This window comes from Budorcas taxicolor, chromosome 1, assembly GCF_023091745.1.
Source record: "Budorcas taxicolor isolate Tak-1 chromosome 1, Takin1.1, whole genome shotgun sequence".
NCBI lineage: Eukaryota > Metazoa > Chordata > Mammalia > Artiodactyla > Bovidae > Budorcas > Budorcas taxicolor.
Window position 1 is genome coordinate 148,611,066 of NC_068910.1, and position 21,369 is coordinate 148,632,434.

A 21,369-nucleotide genomic window follows, 5' to 3' on the forward strand; every position below is an offset into this window, starting at 1 on the left:
ATATCTGAAACAGGCAGTATATTAAAGCATATTGTCACTGAATAATAAACACAATGCTTTGCCATCTAACTTGATAATAAAATAATCAACACTCTACTGTACTTTAAGAGTATGATATTAAAAGTCCATTTTTCTTTTTATGTTGGACATGATAGTTAAATACTGACAACAAAAATATACCAAAATGCCATACAGCAGTGCGGCACAGAAAACAATGAGCTATAACTGTCACTGTGATTTGCAGTGTATCAAGCAGCAATGAGAACCGATAAAAGTGCTCTATCGCAATTACTCAATTGTGCTGTTATAGCACAAAAGCCTTTGCTGATGTGTAAATGAACCAATGTGGCTCTGTTCCAATAAAATTTATGTACACTAAATTTTTAATTTCATGTAATTTTCACACCATGAAATATTACTCTTGACTTCTTTTCCATCCATTAAAAAATGTAGAAGTTATTTTGAGTGCATGGGCTGTAAAAAAAGGGCAGTGAGCCATATTTGGGTCCATTGGGCAATAGCTTCCTGACCCCTGAACTCCATGATGCAGGTAACTATATTCTTACCTTCTGGCAAGCTGCCCCAATTTTTCAGCACATTCACTGTCTGATTTCTGGTTTAAAAGTTCAAGGATGTTCATGGTTCTGTGAAAATGTCCACATGACAAACTCACACTAACCGCCGTTTCATGTTTATCCCCAGTAAGTACCCATACTTTGATACCAGCCATTCTCAATGCTTCAATTGTTTCTCGAACTTTATCTTGTAGTCTGAAAACAAAAGAAAGAAATTAGTAGTAGAGAATACTTTTTTGACCGAATTTTAAGTGTAAACCACATAGTACAAGTAGGGTTAATTCTGAACTCCTTAACCTAGGAATGCTACAGTATAGTAATACAACTGACTTTTTTTCCCACTAGGGAAAAAACAAGAATAACCCAGATCAGTGATCACCTGGCTAATACAAAATCTACAACTGTGTGCTGACACATTTATCACAACGGGCATTCCAGAGTTGCGGGGCATTCAAGGTGACAGTTACTAATCGCCTGGGTCAATACTGCCTTGATGAGAACATGTATGCATTCTCACAATTGTTAAGTTTCCTTCCTCTTCATTTTGGTGACAGATAATTCTACTGTAAACATATTTGGTTTTTTGAAGCTCACAGGGTACTAATAATACGCTGGAGCACTATGTAAACTTAAATATAATATCTACAACTTTGTATTTTAAGACTGTACTTTGAAGTTGATTTTTATAGAACCAACTAATTATATAGTCTTCACAAATTTATTTCTTAAAAGTCTTAAATTTCAAATTAGGAGATTTTCTTTTTTGATAAGAAAATCTCTTAAATCAGTAGTTCAAAAATCAGACTGCAGACAATAAATGTCTACATAACCTCAGAGAATCTCACTGAAAAGTAAATGAAACACTAGATCTTCAAAAAATGCAAACACCTTAGATTTAGGTCATAGAAAAAAAAGTAACAATAGACTTAATTCGTAGAATTCAATAATTCAAGAAACTGAAACATACATGGAGAGAGAGACTAGGGAACAAAGGCAACGAATAAACAGACAGCATGGAATTCACAGGCTAACAGAGTGGAGTCTTCAAACAAGTAACTATAATATACTGTCACAGGACAACAGCAGAAACTACCTACAAAACATGAAGGCTTCCCAAAGAAGAGAATTTTAAATACTATTAGGAGTCAGGAAAGATCTTCCTAGAGTGCGGGTAATATATGAACTATAATTTATGAATGGGTATTCATAGATGGAGAAATGATCCAGGCAGAAGGCACAGCTTTGCAAAGGAAAAAAGGCAAAAACAGAACAGTTTTAGTTAAAACAGTCTTCACTGTTGTTCAGAAGACAAGACAGTTTGGTACTGCTGAAATGTAAAGCAGAAGGTGGCAATGGTAGGAGGTGAGGCTGGAGAATTAAGCAAGAGCTTAAAATCTTTGAATGGCACACCGAGTAGTTGTCTAAAAACTCAAAACTATACATAGCTGGATTCTATCAAGTATTTCAGATAGCTGACTAGGACAAAAATTATATGTAAAGACTGGGAAAAATTAATGCTTTAACTTTTTATTTTAAATATATTGTCATTATAAAATGTTAAAAATGGAGTTTTTCATATATTAGAAATATTTGGTTAGAAAAATTCTTATGAGAAAAATGACACTGACTATTTATCTGATACTTACTTGTCTTCTACTGCTGTAGCTCCCAGTAATATCAGGTCTTTCTCTATGAACTGGAAGACACCTGCCAATTTCTCTTCCCGTTGCTGCAAGGCAGTCCTGGCTTCAAATAAACGTCTATTTATTTCCTCATACTCTTTAGATGTAAACTGCCTATAGGCCATACAAAGAGTTCTTAGCCCTTTCTAAAAGAGAAAAATTAAAAACAAAATTCAATGAAAATAACTAATGGGGAATCAAAAAGTTAGTGAAATAAACTGAGGCTACCATTACCAAAAATCAACTATCAATAATTTAAAAATTATCACCATCTAGTGATAGGAAACTGTTACAAAACCATAGTCACCTGAATTGTGGGATACATATTATCATAGCTCTTTCAATTTCTGATGGGTTCTTAAAAAGTTGCTCATAATAATTAAGGTCACTGAACTGTAGAACATTACAGAGCCTAGACATGATCATAAACATGATCTATCTGTAATAAACTGTTTTTACCAGGAGAGTAAAAAAGTTCTACAAAGCTACTTTCAGGCCAATCAAAAGAGGCAGCACTAGGTTCTACTCTCTTGTTTTAACCACTACAAATTTACTTTTATCTACTTAACTTTTTTTTAAGCAAAGGGGACTATAATTTCCTGAGGCTTCATGGTATGACAAATTCACAATTCAAATAAAGAAGACTGTAAGGTGGTCATTATCAACCAACCAATACTTTTTTAGAGCCACAGAATGAATGATTTTTAATTGTATCATTGTATCTTCACTGGTGATTTGGAATTACACAAAACTTAGGAATACATGTTTGATTATCTGATTGTACCAAGGGTCAATTTTTCTTATGGTGTTAATATCTGAAAGTTGGTATCTAACTCTGAAAGCTTATAAAAGTTCTTTTTCTTACATTTTCCCCTCAAAAACCCAAAATAAAGATTCTAATAAAAGGACTCAGAAAGGAAAGGTTTTAAAATACTATATGACACTACTTAGTATTCTAAATATTGGCTTTCCTTGATTTACATATGACCTATATTTATAGACACCCGTTTCTCTTAAGTAAGTCAAGAGACTATGAGAGTTATAAATAAACGAAAGCAATTCATTCCACAAGTATTTACTGAGTCCTAGCTTAGTGAAAGCATTGTTCTAGATATTAAAATGAGAGAAAAGTAGAATATCTTTGTTCTTACAGATGTTACAGTGTGGTAGATGAACTAGACCATAAACAATTCGAAAATAAGTGACGGGAGAAGAGAAACTGTAAAAAGGCAGATGTATAGAGATAAGTATGGAGCAAACATTTACAGAAATGCAGGAATGAGAGATCATGAAGCTCTAAGACTGAGACAGAACTGCTTAGTAAGCTTCCTCTTCACATGAACTGTGGCACTTTAGTTTTGTAAGATTCTCCTACATTCTTTTATTAAGAGGGACACAAGTCACATACCATAATTCACTTTAAAGAGTACAATTAGGTGGTCCTTAGTGTACTCATGAAGTCATGCAATTATTATGACTACGTGATTCCAGAACATTTTCATCACCTTCAAAAGGAATTCCATACTCATTAGCAGACACTTCCCTTTTGCCCCTTCCTCCAGCTCCTGGCAACTACTAATCTGATTTCTGGCTCTATGAATTGGCTTATTCTGGATATTTCATATAAACAGAATATGTGGCCTTTTGTGACTCGCTTCTTTCACTTAACAAGGAATATCATTTCTTTTAATGGCCAATTAACATTCCATTATACAGATAGGACATTGTTTAATCCATTCATCAACTGACAGACATTTGGGTTTTTCCTTTTTTTACCTATTAGGAATAAAGCTGCTACAAACATTTGTGTCCAAGTTTTTGTTAGATGTGTATTTTCAATTCTATGGATGTATACCTTGACTCATATAGTAACTCTGTATTATTCTGTGTTGCACGAGGAATTGTAAAACTATTTTCAAAGTTGGCTATATCATTTATATTTCCACAGCATGTATGAGGGCTCCAGGTTCTACACATTCTTGAGATTTTTTGTATAACCCCCTCCTTTTTTTGGCTGTGCCATGTGGAATCTTAATTCCCTGACCAGGAATAAAAATCTGTGCCCCCTGCAGTGGAAGCAAGAGTCTTAACCACTGGACCACCAGGGAAATCCCTCCTTTTATAATACAGCAATTTGAGGGGTCCTTAAAGCCATAAGTACTCTGGCTGTAATAGGTTCAAACAGAAGATATATGTTTGCAGGTTAAAAGGTCAGTATTTAACCAAAGAAAGAGGAACCAACATAAAATGTAACAGAACTACAGAATTACTGTAAATTTTGATAAAATACTAATGCAAACATCTTTCATATTTATTTTTAATGGTTTTTAAAATCAGAGAAATTTTCACTTACCAAAGCAAATTCATCTACATGAATTCTGGTTTTTTCTATTTCTCCACCTATACATTCAGGGAGAATTGATGATTCAGCGCCTTTAACAAATAAAAGCTTCTCGCCTAAAAAGAAAAATGAACATTTAAAAAATTGTATTAGATATAATATTAAATAAGTGAAAGTGAAGTCGCTCAGTCATGTCTGACTCTTGGCAACCCCGTGGACTGTAGCCCACCAGGCTCCTCCGTCCATGGGATTCTCCAGGCAAGAATACTGGAGTGGGTTGCCATTTCCTTCTCCAGGGTATCTTCCCGACCCATGATCGAACTTAGGTCTCCTGCATTGCAGGCAGACGCTTTAACCTCTGAACCACCAGGTACAAATTCATAAAAGTTTAGATTTGTTACCTGAAGGTGCTTGAACAATTACACTCATTCTTCTACGATCTGGATCAAATTCCAAAATATGAAGCAGCTTGTATCTAAGGGAAAAAAAATAAGAAAGACAAAATCTTTACTTTTTTGAATAATATTAAGTGACTATTTGGAAAGAACCCCCATAAGAGATAAAATGATTAATTCAAAACAAGAAATTAATCTCAACTATATTTTTCAAGATGGATCATGAGTCAACAATACAAGATAGAAAAAGAAGGAACAGACATTTATTAAGTATTGGGTTGGACAAAAAGTTCATTCAGTTCAGTTCAGTTGCTCAGTTGTGTCTGACTCTTTGCGACCCCATGAATCGCAGCACACCAGGCCTCCCTGTCCATCACCATCTCCCGGAGTTCACTCAAACTCACATCCATTGAGTGGTGAAAAAGATCTCATGGGAAAACCTGAATGACCATTTTGGTCAGTCTAATACTTAACCGAATGCCACATACTTTACATACCTTCTATCATTTAACACCCATGAAAACCAAAGGATGTAGGTCTTATCTCACTTTACAGATGAAGACTATTAAACTCAGAAAGGCATATTCATTTGCCTAAGCCAAATAAGCATATGAGTGGCAGAGCAAGGATTGGAATCCAGATCTGCCCAGCTTCATGTTTCCTCACTAAAAAGGGTGACTGATTCTAAACCCTTTTTTCTGCCCAAACACATCTGAGAAATATAAGCCTTCACATTAGTAACAGAGGCTCATTATAGCAGTGATTCTAAACCCAGGACAGGGCGCATGTGCACAGCTATGGGGGAAAGATCTCTCTAGGGAGCTGTAGAAGATTTGGTGTGTGATGGGTCAAGTGTGGAAGTTGATAAAATGAACTAAACAGGGTCCCAGATAAAAGTCGTCAAAGACTGGACACTATTTAGTTCAGAAAAGCATAGTTTGGATGAGCAGGGCTGGAGCTGAGATGTGATCAGAACTGATAAAAACCACAAAAGATATATGAATATGATAAGAATGGACGAATTTATCTAACAGTAGAAGTACTGGAAATGATACAACAGTTCCTTAATGTTTGAAAGATAAAAATCATTGGAAAGATAAAGAAATTTTTGTTTGGTGAGTAGAAACATAAAACTCATTACCTTTACATGTAAAAATAAACACATAAGTAAATTCAAGAACCATTAGGCTAAAGTATAGATGAAAGATTCAGATCATTATATTATTATTGTGATGAGATACAATGTAATACTGACATCATTCTAGAGCAGGCCTTGGTAAACTTTTAAGGTGCCAGATAGTAAATACTTTAGGCTTTGAACATCATATATGATCTCTGTTGCATTTTTGTTTCTGAAAACACTTTAAAAATGCAATTTAGTCTGCAAGCTATACAAAAACAAGCTGTAGGCCAGATCTCGCTTCTGGGTCATTTTACCGATTCCTGTTCTATAGTATTTAATACATAGAAAATTACATATAGAAAAAAATTACCGTTCCAGTTTTCCAAGAGTTTTAACTTCCATAATTTCTCCAGAATTACCGACAAACACGATGCCAAATCTAGGAAATAAAAGAAGAAAGAAATATAAGATGCAGTCCATGAGGTTGCAAAGAGTTGGACACGACTGGGTGACTGAACAACATTTCTTATTTTACAATATAACTTGAGTAAAAACATTTAAAATATAAGTTTAAGATATATTTTGAAGTATTTCCTTTGAGTATATATAGCATTATTTTTAAGAACTTAAAGGATTAGAGTAGGTACAAAACAATACACACACAAGTATTTCTCACAACATACTTCATAGCAATCAGACAGTAGCTAGTGGTGCCTGGACCTACTACAACACTACTTCTGCTGTCACAGTAAAATCTGCCATCAGAAGACTGAAGGAATTGAAGGACCAGGAGAAGTGCCATTATTTGATAATACTGCTGCTGCTGCTGCTAAGTCGCTTCAGTCATGTCCGACTCTGTGTGACCCCATAGATGGCAGCCTACCAGGCTCCTCCGTCCATGGGATTTTCCAGGCAAGAGTACTGGAGTGGGTTGCCATTGCCTTCTCCAGATAACACTGCTAGCCTATAATAAATGTGTTAAAATTTATGTAACAAAGTTACTTTGGCTTGTTGTTAACTTTGGGTATGGGTATGGGGATGGGGATGGGGATGGTTCAGCAGGTAAAGAATCTGCCTGCCAATGCAGGAGATGCAGGTTCGGTCCCCGGGTTGGGAAGATCCCTTGGAGGAGGAAATGTCAAACTACTCCAGTATTCTTTCCTGGGAAATCCCACAGACAGAGGAATCTGGCAGGCTACAGTCTGTAGGGTCACAAAGTCAGACAGGACTGCACACACATGCAGAATACAGTAGACTTTAAAGAGATCTCTTCAAAATATGACTTAATGCAAGCTTGACAACAAAATTAATGACATTTCACATTCTTATGTAAAATATTTTTATGTGCTTTTTTGCCTGAGAATTTAAAAGTATTTTCTTGTATTTTCACACTTTTATTTAAAAGGTATTTTTCTGAAGATTTGAAAATTATACTTAAACTACCTTGCAGCAGCTTCCACAAGAGCCTTTTCATCTGGTGAAGATGCATAGTACTCCAACTGGGCGGGTGCAAAACTGGACTGCCAGGGACCATCACCAATGCTATCAGTCTGAACACTGCTAATCTGCACAGTGTGACAGAGACTGACTGCTTTAAAGAAGAGATCATGTTCTTTAATCTGTAGAAACATAATTAATATTCACAATAAAAGTACCAATACCAAATAACATGTAGGAAACCAGAAACAAAATTCTAAAAAATGCTAATACAGTTTGTAATTTGATAAAATAAGATGTAGAACTAGAGTGCTGTAATCTTGAATTGCATAAGTAATACCTAGCTGGCTGCTTCTGACTCCAAAGAGTTAAGACGTCATGTTAGCTTATGACCCTTCAACGTCGGACTATCTTTTTAGTAGACATAACCAAATTACAAGTAAAGATGAAAACTACTTTGTGGCAGAACTGAGATGGAAAAGGTATTAAATAAATTTAAGCTCTGTTCCTTAACAGTCTTATTTACTTCAAGGCAGAAAGCTGTTCCTTAACTTAGTCTCATTTAAACACCTAGAGAACTAAAGTAGACACATAATAAGTGACAATTTAAGCTGGCTTATGACTATAAATTCTCAATGCTGAACCAAAGTATAAACATTTCAAATGTATATTTCTTGCCCCACTAACACTTAAAACATTTTCTCCTACAACCCACCAACTACAAAGAATTACTATTTAAAATGAAATTCCTATTTATTAACTTAAAAATTGCTTACTAGTTCAGTTCCATTTTCAGGACTGGTTCTAAAGGAAGAACTGGTTGCAAGATGGGATAAATTGTTAAGATGGGATAAACTAGTAAGATAAGTTAAGTTTCCTTCTGAAGAGTCTGGTGTTGGTCCTTCAGATACAAGTCTACCATTGATTTCTTGGTATTTTGTACCATTAATTGAACATTCCCGAAATTGCATCTCGTTTTCTGTCAGTGTACCAGTTTTATCTGTAAACACATACTCCACCTAGAGATAGAAAAGAAAACAAACTTTTCTGTTCAGGGTCTTATATTAGACAAAAAAAAAAAAAAAAGAAAGCTGCCCTCTGTCTCCTGATGTTGTTTACCTATTAACATTGATATACTGATGTTGAGAGTACAAATAATTAATGATGCCACAGAAACAGGGTAACACAAAACATTTAAAATCTATATACTTTTCTAAGTCTGTGGCATCTTTAGGGTCCCGTTCCTCTATAGAGGTGACTGATAGTTTTTGCTGAATAAACAGCAGAAATAGTTCCCTGGTCAGGGAACTATATTCCACATGCTGCAACTGAAAGATCTTATCTTGCATGCCCCCACATGCTGAAACCAAGACCTATCAGCCAAATAAATAAATTCAAAAAACAAACAAAAACCAGCTGCAATACTTCTGATGGCCACTTCTGCAAGTATACTTTAGGTCTTTTTCAAGATAAAGTGCCATATTTATTTTAGTACTTATTTATTGTATTTACCATATTTGTTGTATTTAATAATTTAGCAAGTACTGTTGTCATTAGGTTCCTCTCTTTTCATTTTAAATGTATTACTGACGAAGTTTATATTATACCCCAATCTCATTTTCCCATAAACCCTGTGGTTTTTAGTAAGCAATTTTGCACAGCATAGTGATTTTTAGGAATGGATATGTCACATTACAGCAGAACTGATGAACTAAGATCCTGCAAACCACAGGGCATGGCCAAACACACACACTGTTCTGATATACTATTAGAAATTTTAAATATTATAATAGAAATAAACCAAAAGATGGGTGGAAAGATAAAAGTGCATGACTTCTCCCAGAAACCATACTATAAAAACACAGAAATGAAAATTCAAAGTCAAAGACAATTAGGAAATTAGGATAAATGGTCTGACACTCAAATTAATCTATTTCAGAAGTAAAATTCCACAAAACAGAAAAAGACTTGTTATTAAAGAAATAAGGAAAACTCCTAGAAGTGAAGGACATGTTTCTAGATTGAGGACTTCAGAGTTCTTTGCCCAAAGGGAGTAAAAAAAAGACACCAAGGTGTATCATCGTCAAATTTCAGATTCATTGTACAGAGAAGACTGAAAACATTAACACTTCCAGAAACAAAACAACAGATCACATAGAAAAAATTGAGACTCAGAGTAGGATTGGATTTCTCACAGCAACACTGGAAACCAGAAAAAAATGGAGAATTGCTTTTGAAAATTTTGAGGAAAAGTAATTCCCAACCTGGGATGTGTTACCCAGCTAAATTATTAATCAAGTGTAAGAAGGGAATAAAGGTATTTTTAGACATGCAGAAACTCAAAATATATTCATCTTATGCATCCTTTTCGAAGAAGTTATTAGAAGATGTGGTCCACCAAAATAAGAGAATAAGCAACAGGTGGGAAGACATGGGAAGCAGAGGGCAGGAAATTTAAAACAGATGGGAGACAAAGGAAGTTCTAGGGTGATGGAAAAGGAAGTCCAGGGTGACAGCTGAGAAGCTGGCCCAGAAAGAAGTCCAAATTGAAGCAGAAAATGAAAGGCTTCAAAAGAGAAACGAGCAACAGAATAAAAAAGAGAAAGGAAATCCTAGATTACCTGCTGTGTTTGAATATGTGAGAGATGGTTAATACACTCGTCAGATTTGTTTGTGGTAAATGAAAATTAAGAGAATGGAAAAGCAGAACAATTAAGTCTAACAAAACCAAAATACATAAGAAAAATGCAATTATAGTACTACACAGCACACAGAGAGAACCAGGAGTTAATAAACTATAACAAAACAGTTCTAATAATGTCAGTAAGTGAATATTTATTAAATCCCAAGTTGTGATTTAACAATATTGGGCAGCTACGGAGAGGCAAAGTGGGTATATGCCTGGGTATGTGTGTAGAAGGAATAGTGTAAGGGTTATATCTCTATATTTCATAGTAAATAATGTCTCAAGTTTAAAAATCCAGAAAAGAATACCATATAAAAATACAGTGCTAAATAATGAAGAACAACTTAAGATTTCAAATGGGAAACAAGAAACAAGGTGTGGAGCAAAGAAAGTGGGGCTGTTTTTTAGCATAAGTTTTGTAATATTTAGTTTTATTAGTCTTTGCACATTTACTGTTTTGATAAAAATAACAAATTAGAAAAACAAAAGGATCATTTTTACCTGTCCAAGTTCTTCATTCAGATCAGAAGTATTGACTTGAGCTTTCTCATCTGATTCTTCATGATAGAGATCAAGATCCCAGCCAATAAAAAATGATCCAAGAAATTTTTGCAGTTCCACTGTCACGTATAATGAAATTGGAATGATGAAATTGTAGAGTACCAAAAAAGCAAGGAAGTCTGAAATAAATTTCAGAATCTGTGGGAAAAAAATGATTTTGGGTAAGAAAAAATATGAGAATTTCTTTATCATCACTGAAGAAAATAATCAGTTTCACATTTAAATAGACTATCAATTATATTCTGAAACAGAATAGCCTCATGAATTGAAATTCACTTATCGAACTGTCCTTTCAACACATTTATTGCTCTTTAGAATTTTAGAGAGAAAGAAAAAAAGATTAAAACCAAATTACTTGTTACTTTTTGTGCCTGTGCACAAGCCTGTGCCCAGCTGCTCAGTCAGGTCTGACTCTGCAATACCATGGACTGTAGCCCGCCAAGCTTCTCTGTCCATGTAATTTTCTAGACAAGAATGGGTTGCCATTCTTGTCAGTCAGGGGATCTTCCTGACCCAGGGACTGAACCCACATATCCTGCATCGCAGGCAGAGATTCTTAACCACTGAGCCACTGGGGAAGCCCAGAGAATTACTCTGATAGAAGTGAAAATTAATTAATTTACTCTTTAATCTATAATATACAGTAAACAGAATAAAAATTTCAATATCTAGTACTGAAGTGGAATGCCAATACAGATAATCTAAATTTTTGTGATCTTTAACCATTCAAATTATGCCATAGGGAATGTAATTGCTTATGTCCTAAAATGTAAAAAGCATACCAGTACAAACATGTTGGCTACTCTTCACATGCAATATCCTTTTGATATCCTTCAACAATAATACTTTTAAGGGATGACAGTGATAACTCCTATCAGAAGTCACTACAAAGCGTTAAAAGATATAAAATTTCCAAACAATAAAATTTTCTTTATAACAGAGTCAAGAACACCATAAAATACCTTACTACTATTTCTTTGATGTTCTGTTTTTTGGTTATACCAAGGTTCATCCCATTTTTCTTCAGCTTGCCATGTATATTTCAAGATAGTACTGATGATGGCTTCAGAAATAAGGATTATTAGATAAATTATCAAAAATGTATTCATTGACCTGAAATGAAAAAAAGAGAATATAAAATGTATCACTAACACGTTACTATACTCATTTGTTTGGAAATTATTATTGGTATTAAATAAGACATTAAATATATAAGATATTATGATAGCTATCTAAATGACACAATTTATGACCATTCAATTAAATCTATTTACTAGAAATAAAAAAGATACATACGATTACAACCATATTTACTATAGTTAAGCTACTGTTCAAAATGCTTATAGTAAATGACAGTTTTGGCTAGTTATTTTGCTGTAAATAATTAACAAAAGATTTTCTACATTTTCAGGACCTATCTTACTTTATGCGCAAAGGTAACTAATATTTGTATAGCATTGATATTTTATAGAACTTCTGTCACATCCACTAGAACTTGTCTTATGTTAAACAAAAAACAAGCTTGTCTAATGTTTATAAAAACCTGTGAGGAAGAGACTGCATCCTTTTTAAAGATGGTGACCAAAACTCAAAAATCATTCTGTAGATTTCCCAAAATCATACAAGTCATGAATTGACTTTAAAATCCCTCTTCTTTTCACTGGGCAAGCTTAATATTTTATCTCTAAAGTCCTTCATCAACATTCTGTTCTTTTCAGCACACGACTTTATATGGATTTTGTTAGGTATACACCTAGGTACTCCTTTGGGGGTGATGACTGCAAATGGCATTATTTAAGTTTCAACTTCTGTCATCGGTGTTTCTTTTCCAATGTCATCATTTAGTGCTGTTGACAGTTAATTTTATGTGCTGACTTGACCAGGCTAACCAGAGAGCTGGTAAAACATTGTTTCTGGATGTGTTTGTGAGGGTGTCTCTGGAAGAGATAGTTGGTTCAGTTGACTTAGTAAAGACATACACCCTCACCAATATAGGCAGTTAGTCGCTCAGTCATGTCTGACTTTTTGCAAGCCCATAGACTGTAGTCTGCCAGGCTCCTCTGTCCATGGAATTCTCCAGGCAAAAATACTGGAGTGGGTAACCATTCCCTTCTCCAGCGTATCTTCCTGACCTAGTGACTGAACATGGGTCTCCTGCACTGCAGGCAGACTCGTTACTGTCTGAGCCACCAGGGAAGCCCCAATATAGGCGGGCATCATCCAATTTATTGAGGGCTCAAATGGAACAACAACAACAACAAAAAGGTGAAGGAAGGACAAATTCTATCTCTTCTTGATTTGGGACATCAGAGCTGCTGGTTCTTAGGACTTTGGATTTGGGCTAAATTATACCACCAAGTTTCCTGGGTCTCTATCTTACATTTGGCCGACTGAGACTTCATGGGCTCCACAACTGCATGAGCCAATTCCTATAATAAATCTTCCCTTATATGTAACTTAGGTATAAACTACTGGCTTAGTTTCTCTAGAGAATCGTAATACAAGTACTATACATTTCCTTCTCAGCACTGCTATAGCTACATTCTACAAAATGTGATTGTTGTATTTTCATTAATTTCTAGGTATTTACCAATTTTTTCTTTGAAATTTCCTATTTGACCCACAGATTACTTAGAAGACCCCCAGCTGCTCCATATCTGCCAATACTTGGAACCTTCAGTTTCCATTTTCACCACTTCAATACATGTGTCTTGATATCTCTTTGTAGTTCTTTGTATCTCTTATGACTAATGATATACTTTTTCATGTGCCTGTTGGCCACATGTATATTCTCCTTTGTGAAATATCTGTTCATATCTTACCTCTTTTTTCACTGGGCTGTTTTTATTATAAATATATAGGAGTTTTTAATATATCATTATATATTCTGAATACAAGTTCTTTGTAAGATAGATCTTGTGAATATCTTCTCCCAGTTTGTGGCTTATTTATTCATTTCCTTAATCATGTAGTCTGATGAGAAGTTTTTAACTTTGAGGAAGTCCAGTTTATCAATTTTTCCTTTTATTTATGCTATTTGTGTCCTAAAAAATACTTAGTTATCTCCAGGTTGTGAAGATATCTTCCTAAGTTTTCTTCTAAAAGTTTCATAGTTTTAGTATTTATGTTTAGGTCTATGATCCATCCTAAAAAATTTTTTGGTGTACAGTTTAAGGCAGGAGTTGAAGTTTATTATTTGTTTTCCAACTTGAATATCCAATTGTTGTTATATCATTTGTTGAAAAGACTTTTTCCTCACTGAATTCATTTGGTTGAAAATCACTATTTCTCAACTCTCTATATTTTAACCTACTGAATTATCTTTTCATGCTAAAATCATATAAAACTTACTGTAGCTTTATACTGTCTTGAAATGAGGAAATGCAAATCTTTTAAGCTTTCTCTCTTCTACTGCTTTTTCCCTTTGATCCCTCGATCTAGGTATGCCGCCGCTGCTGCTGCTAAGTTGCTTCAGTCGTGTCCAATCTAGGTATAGATTTACCTATTTTAATATTTGCAAAGAAGCAACTTTTGGCTCTAATTTTGTCTATTGCTTTTTATTCTATTGTTTAAAGCCTGCATTTTAAATATTTCTTCTCTTTATTCTCGGATTGGGTTTAATTGCTTCTTTTTATCCAGTGATTTGCATAGAATTTATGTGCCTGTTTTGGAGTTCATTCCCTTAAATGATTTTCCAAAGCTGCTCCTTCAGCTTTGAACTTTGTCCTCTAACATCTACACATGATAAAGCTCAGGCTCTCTCACAGCCTGTGCAACAGCATAGTAAGTAAAAAGGGCCCTCAGGTAAAAAGCTGCACTCCCCCTTGCTGCTGCTGTCATTTTTCAGGACTACACTCCTTGCCAGTTTCTGTTTTTGATCACTTTCCAATGCTTCCAATGCTTGTTTATTAATACTCTGCCCAGATTTTATAATTGTTTTCTGCAGGAAGTTTAGTCTGCTCAAGTGGTTCCATTATTATTCAACAATATTTATTTTAAAATCATTATTTTAGCACGTACAATATGCCAAATATTGTGCAAAATGCTACATGTATACAGAAATGCTAGAAAGCATCCATTCCTCTTTGACATTGATCTTAATATTTGGAAGGGTGGTTTCCTGGTGGTCCTCAGTAGTTAGGACTCTGAGCTTTCAGTGTTGTGAGCCCAGGTTCGATCCCTGGTTGGAGAACTAATATTCCACATGCTGTATGGCATGGCCAAAATATATACATATACATATATATATATATGTTTGCATCTCCTCAAAATATATACATATATATATATGTATTTGCAGGCAAGGGACACAAAAGCAAAAAGGGACTATATCAAACTAAAAAGCTTTTGCACAGTAAAGGAAACTATCAATAAAACAAAAAAGCAGCCCACCGAATTGAGAGAAAACTTTACAAATAATATATCTGACAAGAGGTTAATATCCAAAATATATAAAAATTTACACAACCTAACATCAGAAAAACAATCAGATTAAAAAATTGGCAAAAGATCTAATTGGACATTTTCCCAAATCAGGGAAATGCAAATCAAAACCATGAGATACCACCTCATATCTGTCCGAATAGCTATCATCAAAAATACAATGAATGACAAGTATTGGTGAGGAGGTGGAGAAAAGGGAACTCTAATACACCAATTAGAAAATAGTGAAAGACTTAATTTTGGGGGCCTCCAAAATCACTGCAGACAGTGATTGCAGCCATAAAATTAAAAGACACTTGCTCCTTGGAAAAAAAGCTATGCCCAACCTAGACAGCATATTAAAAAGTATACATTACTTTGCCAACAAAGGTCTATCCAGTCAAAGCTATGGTTTCCAGTAGTCATGTATGGATGTGAGAGTTGGACTATAAAAAATGCTGAGTGCCAAAGAATTGATGCTTTTGAACTGTGGTGTTGGAGAAGACTCTTGAGAGTCCCCTGGAGTGCAAGGAGATCCAACCAGTCCATCCTAAAGGAAATCAGTCCAGAATATTCATTGGAAAGACTGATGTGGAAACTCCAACACTTTGGTCACCTGATAAGAACAGCTGACTCACTGGAAAAGACCCTGATGCTGGGAAAGACTGAAGACAGGAGGAGAAGGGGGTGACAGAGGATGAGAAGGTTGGATGGCATCACTGACTCAATGGACATGAGTTTGAGTAAGCTCCAGGAGTTGGTGATGGACAGGGAAGCCTGGTGTGCTGCAGTCCATGGGGTCGCAAAGAGTCAGACACGACTGAGTGACTGAACTGAACTGAATACACCAATGGTGAGACTGTAAATTGGTGCAGCCACTATGGAAAACAATATGGAGGTTCCTCAAAAAAGGTTAAAATAGAACTGCCATATGGTCCAGCAACTTCACTTTTGTGTATTTACTCAAAGAAAACAGAAACACTAGTTTGAAAAGATATATGCACCCAATGTTCACTGTAGCATTATCTACAATAGCCAAGATATGGAAGCAACCTCAGTGTCCACCAACAGATGAGTGGATAAAAAAGATGTGGTATATATACACACAGTGGAATATTACTCAGCCATAAAAAATGAAATACTGCCATCAGTGACATGGATGAATCTAAAGGGTATTATGCTAAGTCAGACAGAAAGACAAATACCATATGATCTTATATGTGGAATCTAAAAAAAAAAACAAAATGAAAACAGACTCACAGATATAAACAGGTGGTTGCCTGACAGGACTGGGGAAATGGGTAAAATTGGTAAAAAGGGATTAAGAGGTACAAATCTTTGGTTATAAAATAAATGACATGAGGATGTAACATCTGTATAAGGGATATGGTCAATAATGTTGCAATAACTTTGTATGGGGACAGATGATTACTAGTCTCATTGTATCATTTCATAATTGATACAAATGTCAAATCACAACATACTACATCTGAAACTAATATTATTCCTCAGCTGTATGTCAATAAATCAGAATTGAATAAAAATGAGAAACTCTCCCTATCCTCAAGGATACCATCTTTTGTTGACTTGAAACATACATTTATACCACATTTTATATACATATAATATCATATTTATGTGATATTATGTCACATATTTATGTGTAAATAAAATAGTTTTCTTACTTTTCTACTGCAGATCGTTTCTGAGATTTGCTCTTGTAATTTAATGCCATCTTAGTTTCCATTCCGGTGTATACAGCAACACCTGAAAAACAAAACCATCTTAAACTAATCCTCCACCATGTTTCACAAAAGCAATGGACTCACTAGCATGAAAGCAACTTAAAAAATGTATCAACTGACAGTTGTTAGAGTTCGGCTTTCAAGTCCCAGAGGTTTTTGGGAAACTCCAGTCATTCAGCTGACTGAGAAAGACATATAGATTCTGTTCCCGAATAATAACTGAAATATCTGAATGAAAGCGGTGTTACTTGAGTTGGAACTGATGGGGCAAAGTATTTGGAAAGATAAAGATAGCAGAGAATGCCATTACAGATACAGCAAATAGTGCACTAACTATAGGGCAAAGACAGAAATGGAAAAGCACTTTCTATTAGGTTGTAACAATGGACTCGGGTCAGTTTGAAAGGCCTTGAATGCCAGGATCTGGAGTCTAGACGTAATCTCATCGGCACTGGAAAGATAATATGGAAATCTGTCAGAGTAAATGAAGTAAATACAAGGAAACTGCTATTCTAAAAACATGTGCCTATGAGAAAGACTGAGATGAGAGAGAACAACAGTAATAATGGGACTAAAACTGGGAAGAGCAGTCTTGAAATTAGGTAAGAGCAGTCTTATTAAAAAAAAAAACAACAACAAAACTTTGGAATTAGAGCTTTGTTTGAATGCTAGCTCTGCCACTTAGTTCTGCAACCTTGAGCAAGTTATTTAATCTTTCTGAGAATCAATTTCTCCATCTTTAAAAGGGAAAAAATAACCTCATTAAAACTGTTGCAAGGTTGTGTGACAAATTAGCAAAATGCCTAGAAACAGAAAGACGATCAATAAATGTTTATGCCTATTCCTAAGGAGCATGATGTGAGGAACAATATTCATCATGCTCTCTTCCTAAAGATCTGTCCTGGAATTTTCACTATTAGAATTATTCCTTAAAGGCAAAGATTACAACTCAAACGATAAACGGCACCAAAATTATAGAAATGTGAGAAATCAGACAGAATGGTATAACATAGAGAGGCAGTGCTTAGGAAAACAGCAGCAAACTCACCTAAAGGAATACACATTTCCTTTAAATTTAAGACTGTGAAAGGTATTACTGCTAGAGAGGTGTTAAAATACAGCATTATATGAGAGGGCCTAAAAGTCCTGGAGGTTTCTTTGGACTTTTTAAACCATAAAACTTTACTATTCCTTTTTAAAGAATAACTATTTACTATTATTTAAAGAATAACTATTCACTACTATTATTACTATATAACTAATTACTATTCCTTTACTATTTCCTTTTTTAAATTGTGGCAGAATACACGTAACATACATTTACCATTTTAATTCAGAGGTACTTAGTTACATTCACAATGTTGTGCAACCATCCTCACTAACTAAGAATATTTAACCCCGCACCTCCCCCTCCCCCCAAAAAAACCCTGAACCCATTAGGCCATCATTTCCCATTCCCCTACCCAGCTCCTGGGAACCACTAATCTAGTTTCTGTCTCTATGAATTTGCTTATTTTGGACTTTTAAAATAAATGGAATCATACAGTATGTGGCCTTTTCTGTTTGATTTCTTTCACTCACTATAATGTTTTCAAAGTTTATGTTGCAGCATGTATCAGTACTGCATTTCATACAGAGGAATAATTCCATTAGTTGGATAGCCTACATTTTGTTTATCCACTCATTAGTCGATAAGACATTTGGGCAGTTCCTACACTTTGGGCTATTGTGAACAGTGCTGCTATGAACATTCTCATACAAGCCTTTGTTTGAGCATCTGTCTTCAGTTCTTTAAGTTATATATCTAGAAGTAGAATTGCCAGGTGATATGTTTATAATTCTATGTTTAACTTATTGAGGAACTGCCAAACTATTTTCCACAGCAGCTGGAACATTCTTCTCCTACCAGCAATGTATGAGAGTTCCAATCTCTCCACATTTTGGTCACACTCATTACTCTCCTTTTTTAAAAATTATGGATTTCTTTATCAGAGAGCCTAACACTGAGAGATAAGATATAGTACAGTTAACAGAAAACAAAAGAATGAGAAAGAAGAGCTCAAAAGCTAACGGTCATTCCTTAAAGGTGAGGAGCTAGTTGACAGCTAAAGGTTATCATTAACTTCATAATTTACCTAGAGTTGATTCAGAGCATAGTGAATTGAGATCTCCAATGTAAGAACACTATTTATTTATCCTTTTGATCCAGTGAGTGTATGTAAAAACAGCATCTGATATACAGTGACAGATCTGTAAGAATTTGCTGAAGGAATAAATGAGCTAGCAGTTTTAACAATCCAATCTAACTATAATGGAATTATACAAGCGGTTTATTGCACCATGGTGCCAGATTATATAGTTCTCAACACCATTAATACAAATGCCAGAATTATCTTCTTAGCACGAAGTATTCACAAAGCAAATATAACAGCAAGGTTCTAATCTATTATTCAAAAGTTGGAATTAAGAAAAAATACAACACAAAATTATATTAACACAACCTTTGAAAGAAAATTATCAGAGACAATAAATTATCTAACCAAAATAACACAAATGCTGTGCTTTCAAAAATACTTCATATAAAGCATCAAAACAAATCTATTATTAAAATTTTTCAATATATACAAACCAAAAATTTCTTTTGTGTTTTTTAATCTGGCTCCACGAAGCAAGAGACTCTCTGGCCCCAGAGGTCTAGGGGGAAAAATAACCAAAAGCATTAAATATATTAAAAATTCAAGTAAAATTTAAATGGCATCTTTAGCAGACAGAAGGGACTTAAAGCTATACTTACAACAATGCTTTCACATAAAACCAAAATCTCAGCTAGTATAAAGCTGTCTAGGTCAATCATGATGTTAGTTACTGTAACAACAAATGTCTGCTTTAGCATTTCAGTCATTTTAAGGTCAATGACTCAGAAATAAGATTATGCCTGTAGACATAATCAGAAAGCCACTAGTTTTAGAAGTTTAGACATAAAACTCAACAAAACCAAAAAATTAAGTGATAACTTAAAAATGTTTTACAGGAGACGAAATTTTAAAATTTTGACCTAAATCAATAAAGTTTTCAAAGGGAAAATACAGAATTAAAATGCAATGTAAACAGGTTGCGTGAAGAAAAAAAGCAATGTAAACAGAAATTGTATTATGATTCGTATATAAATGCATGTTTTCTGCACAATTAAAATTATACTAGGTTACAAAAGATAACATAGTAAGTGAGTTAGTATTTTTTTTAGGCAAGATCAACACTACAACCTGACTACTTGCATTGCATACTTCTTGGAGCATGGGGGTCTTCTTGCTGTTTGAATTTCTCTCCATAATGGAGATATAAAATGAGAAGAAATAACTAGAAAGGAAAATTATATTTTCTTAGTGATAGCAAATGATAACTGTTATAGATGGATTAAAAAGCTTTAATTTTGTTGATATTCCTTATCATAAGGCTTTTCTGAAATATACATACAAGGTTATCCAAATTAAACAGAATCTGAACCAATTCTGAAGAGGTCTATAAACCCAAACCCCCAAAAAATGCAATGAATACAGGGGGTCAGGTGTTTGGCTATGTATAACAAGTATGGTTTTATTAGATCACATATTTGGAACACAATGAATGGATATTCCAAAATCAATTATTCAGGAGACTTATTACAGTTCTTTTTCCTTTGGTTCCAACAATGAATAGAAAAACTTCAAGCTCAAGTTGGCATAAAAAATTAGGATATAATGGTAGAAAGTCTCAAATTAAAAATTAGTTCACTCTGGTTGCTTTAGCAAAGAACAAGGCTCCCTTAAAAAACAAACAAAAAAAAAAAAACTCAAAATATTCTTCTTGCTAACATAATTGATCTTTTCCTTTACCAGCCACAATATCTTAATGCAAGTCATACTACGTATCCACACAAGCATTCCATTATGTCACTACAGAAATCAAAATAAAACCCAGTCATTGTTGTTCAGCAGGGGTCCCTAAATTTACAAAGACCTCGTCACAGAGTTCACTGAAAGTGCCCCTATGTTAACTTTTATTAAAAATGTGAATCCATTTGATGCATATTTTTGGTGGCTTGTCTTGAGGATTTTATTAAAACAAATTCTCAGTTCTCTATGTTAGTATCTTATTTTATGCAGCCAGTATAAACTGAACATCTCCAGAAAATAGGTGGAATGCTAATTAGACATTCAAGGGTTGATTCCAAGATTTATTCTGAATTCAGCTTTCTGGTCATGAGTAATAATGTAATCTCACCCTATCAGAAAATCTTTGAAATGACAAGTTTTTCATGTAGGTACCAGAAATTAACCTGAATATTGAGGGAAAACAAACCAAAACAACCAACCAACCAAACAGAAGAGTAAAGAAGTTCTAGACTGCCCAGTACTCTAGTTTA

At 34.5% G+C, this 21,369-nt stretch overlaps 1 protein-coding gene across 1 annotated transcript in view; it reads right to left on the reverse strand.

The window, feature by feature from the left end:
* ATP11B (ATPase phospholipid transporting 11B (putative)) overlaps positions 1-21,369 on the reverse strand; it is a 106,995-nt gene that overhangs the window by 47,706 nt on the left and 37,920 nt on the right. Inside the window, exons 9-19 of the mRNA XM_052640502.1 lie at positions 19,597-19,661; positions 16,908-16,989; positions 11,763-11,913; positions 10,741-10,938; positions 8,330-8,572; positions 7,560-7,735; positions 6,487-6,555; positions 5,000-5,073; positions 4,611-4,714; positions 2,222-2,403; positions 567-770 (exon numbers count right to left, since the gene is read on the reverse strand). Coding sequence (XP_052496462.1) covers positions 567-770; positions 2,222-2,403; positions 4,611-4,714; positions 5,000-5,073; positions 6,487-6,555; positions 7,560-7,735; positions 8,330-8,572; positions 10,741-10,938; positions 11,763-11,913; positions 16,908-16,989; positions 19,597-19,661 — 1,548 coding nt within the window. The remainder of the gene's footprint in view (positions 1-566; positions 771-2,221; positions 2,404-4,610; positions 4,715-4,999; positions 5,074-6,486; positions 6,556-7,559; positions 7,736-8,329; positions 8,573-10,740; positions 10,939-11,762; positions 11,914-16,907; positions 16,990-19,596; positions 19,662-21,369) is intronic.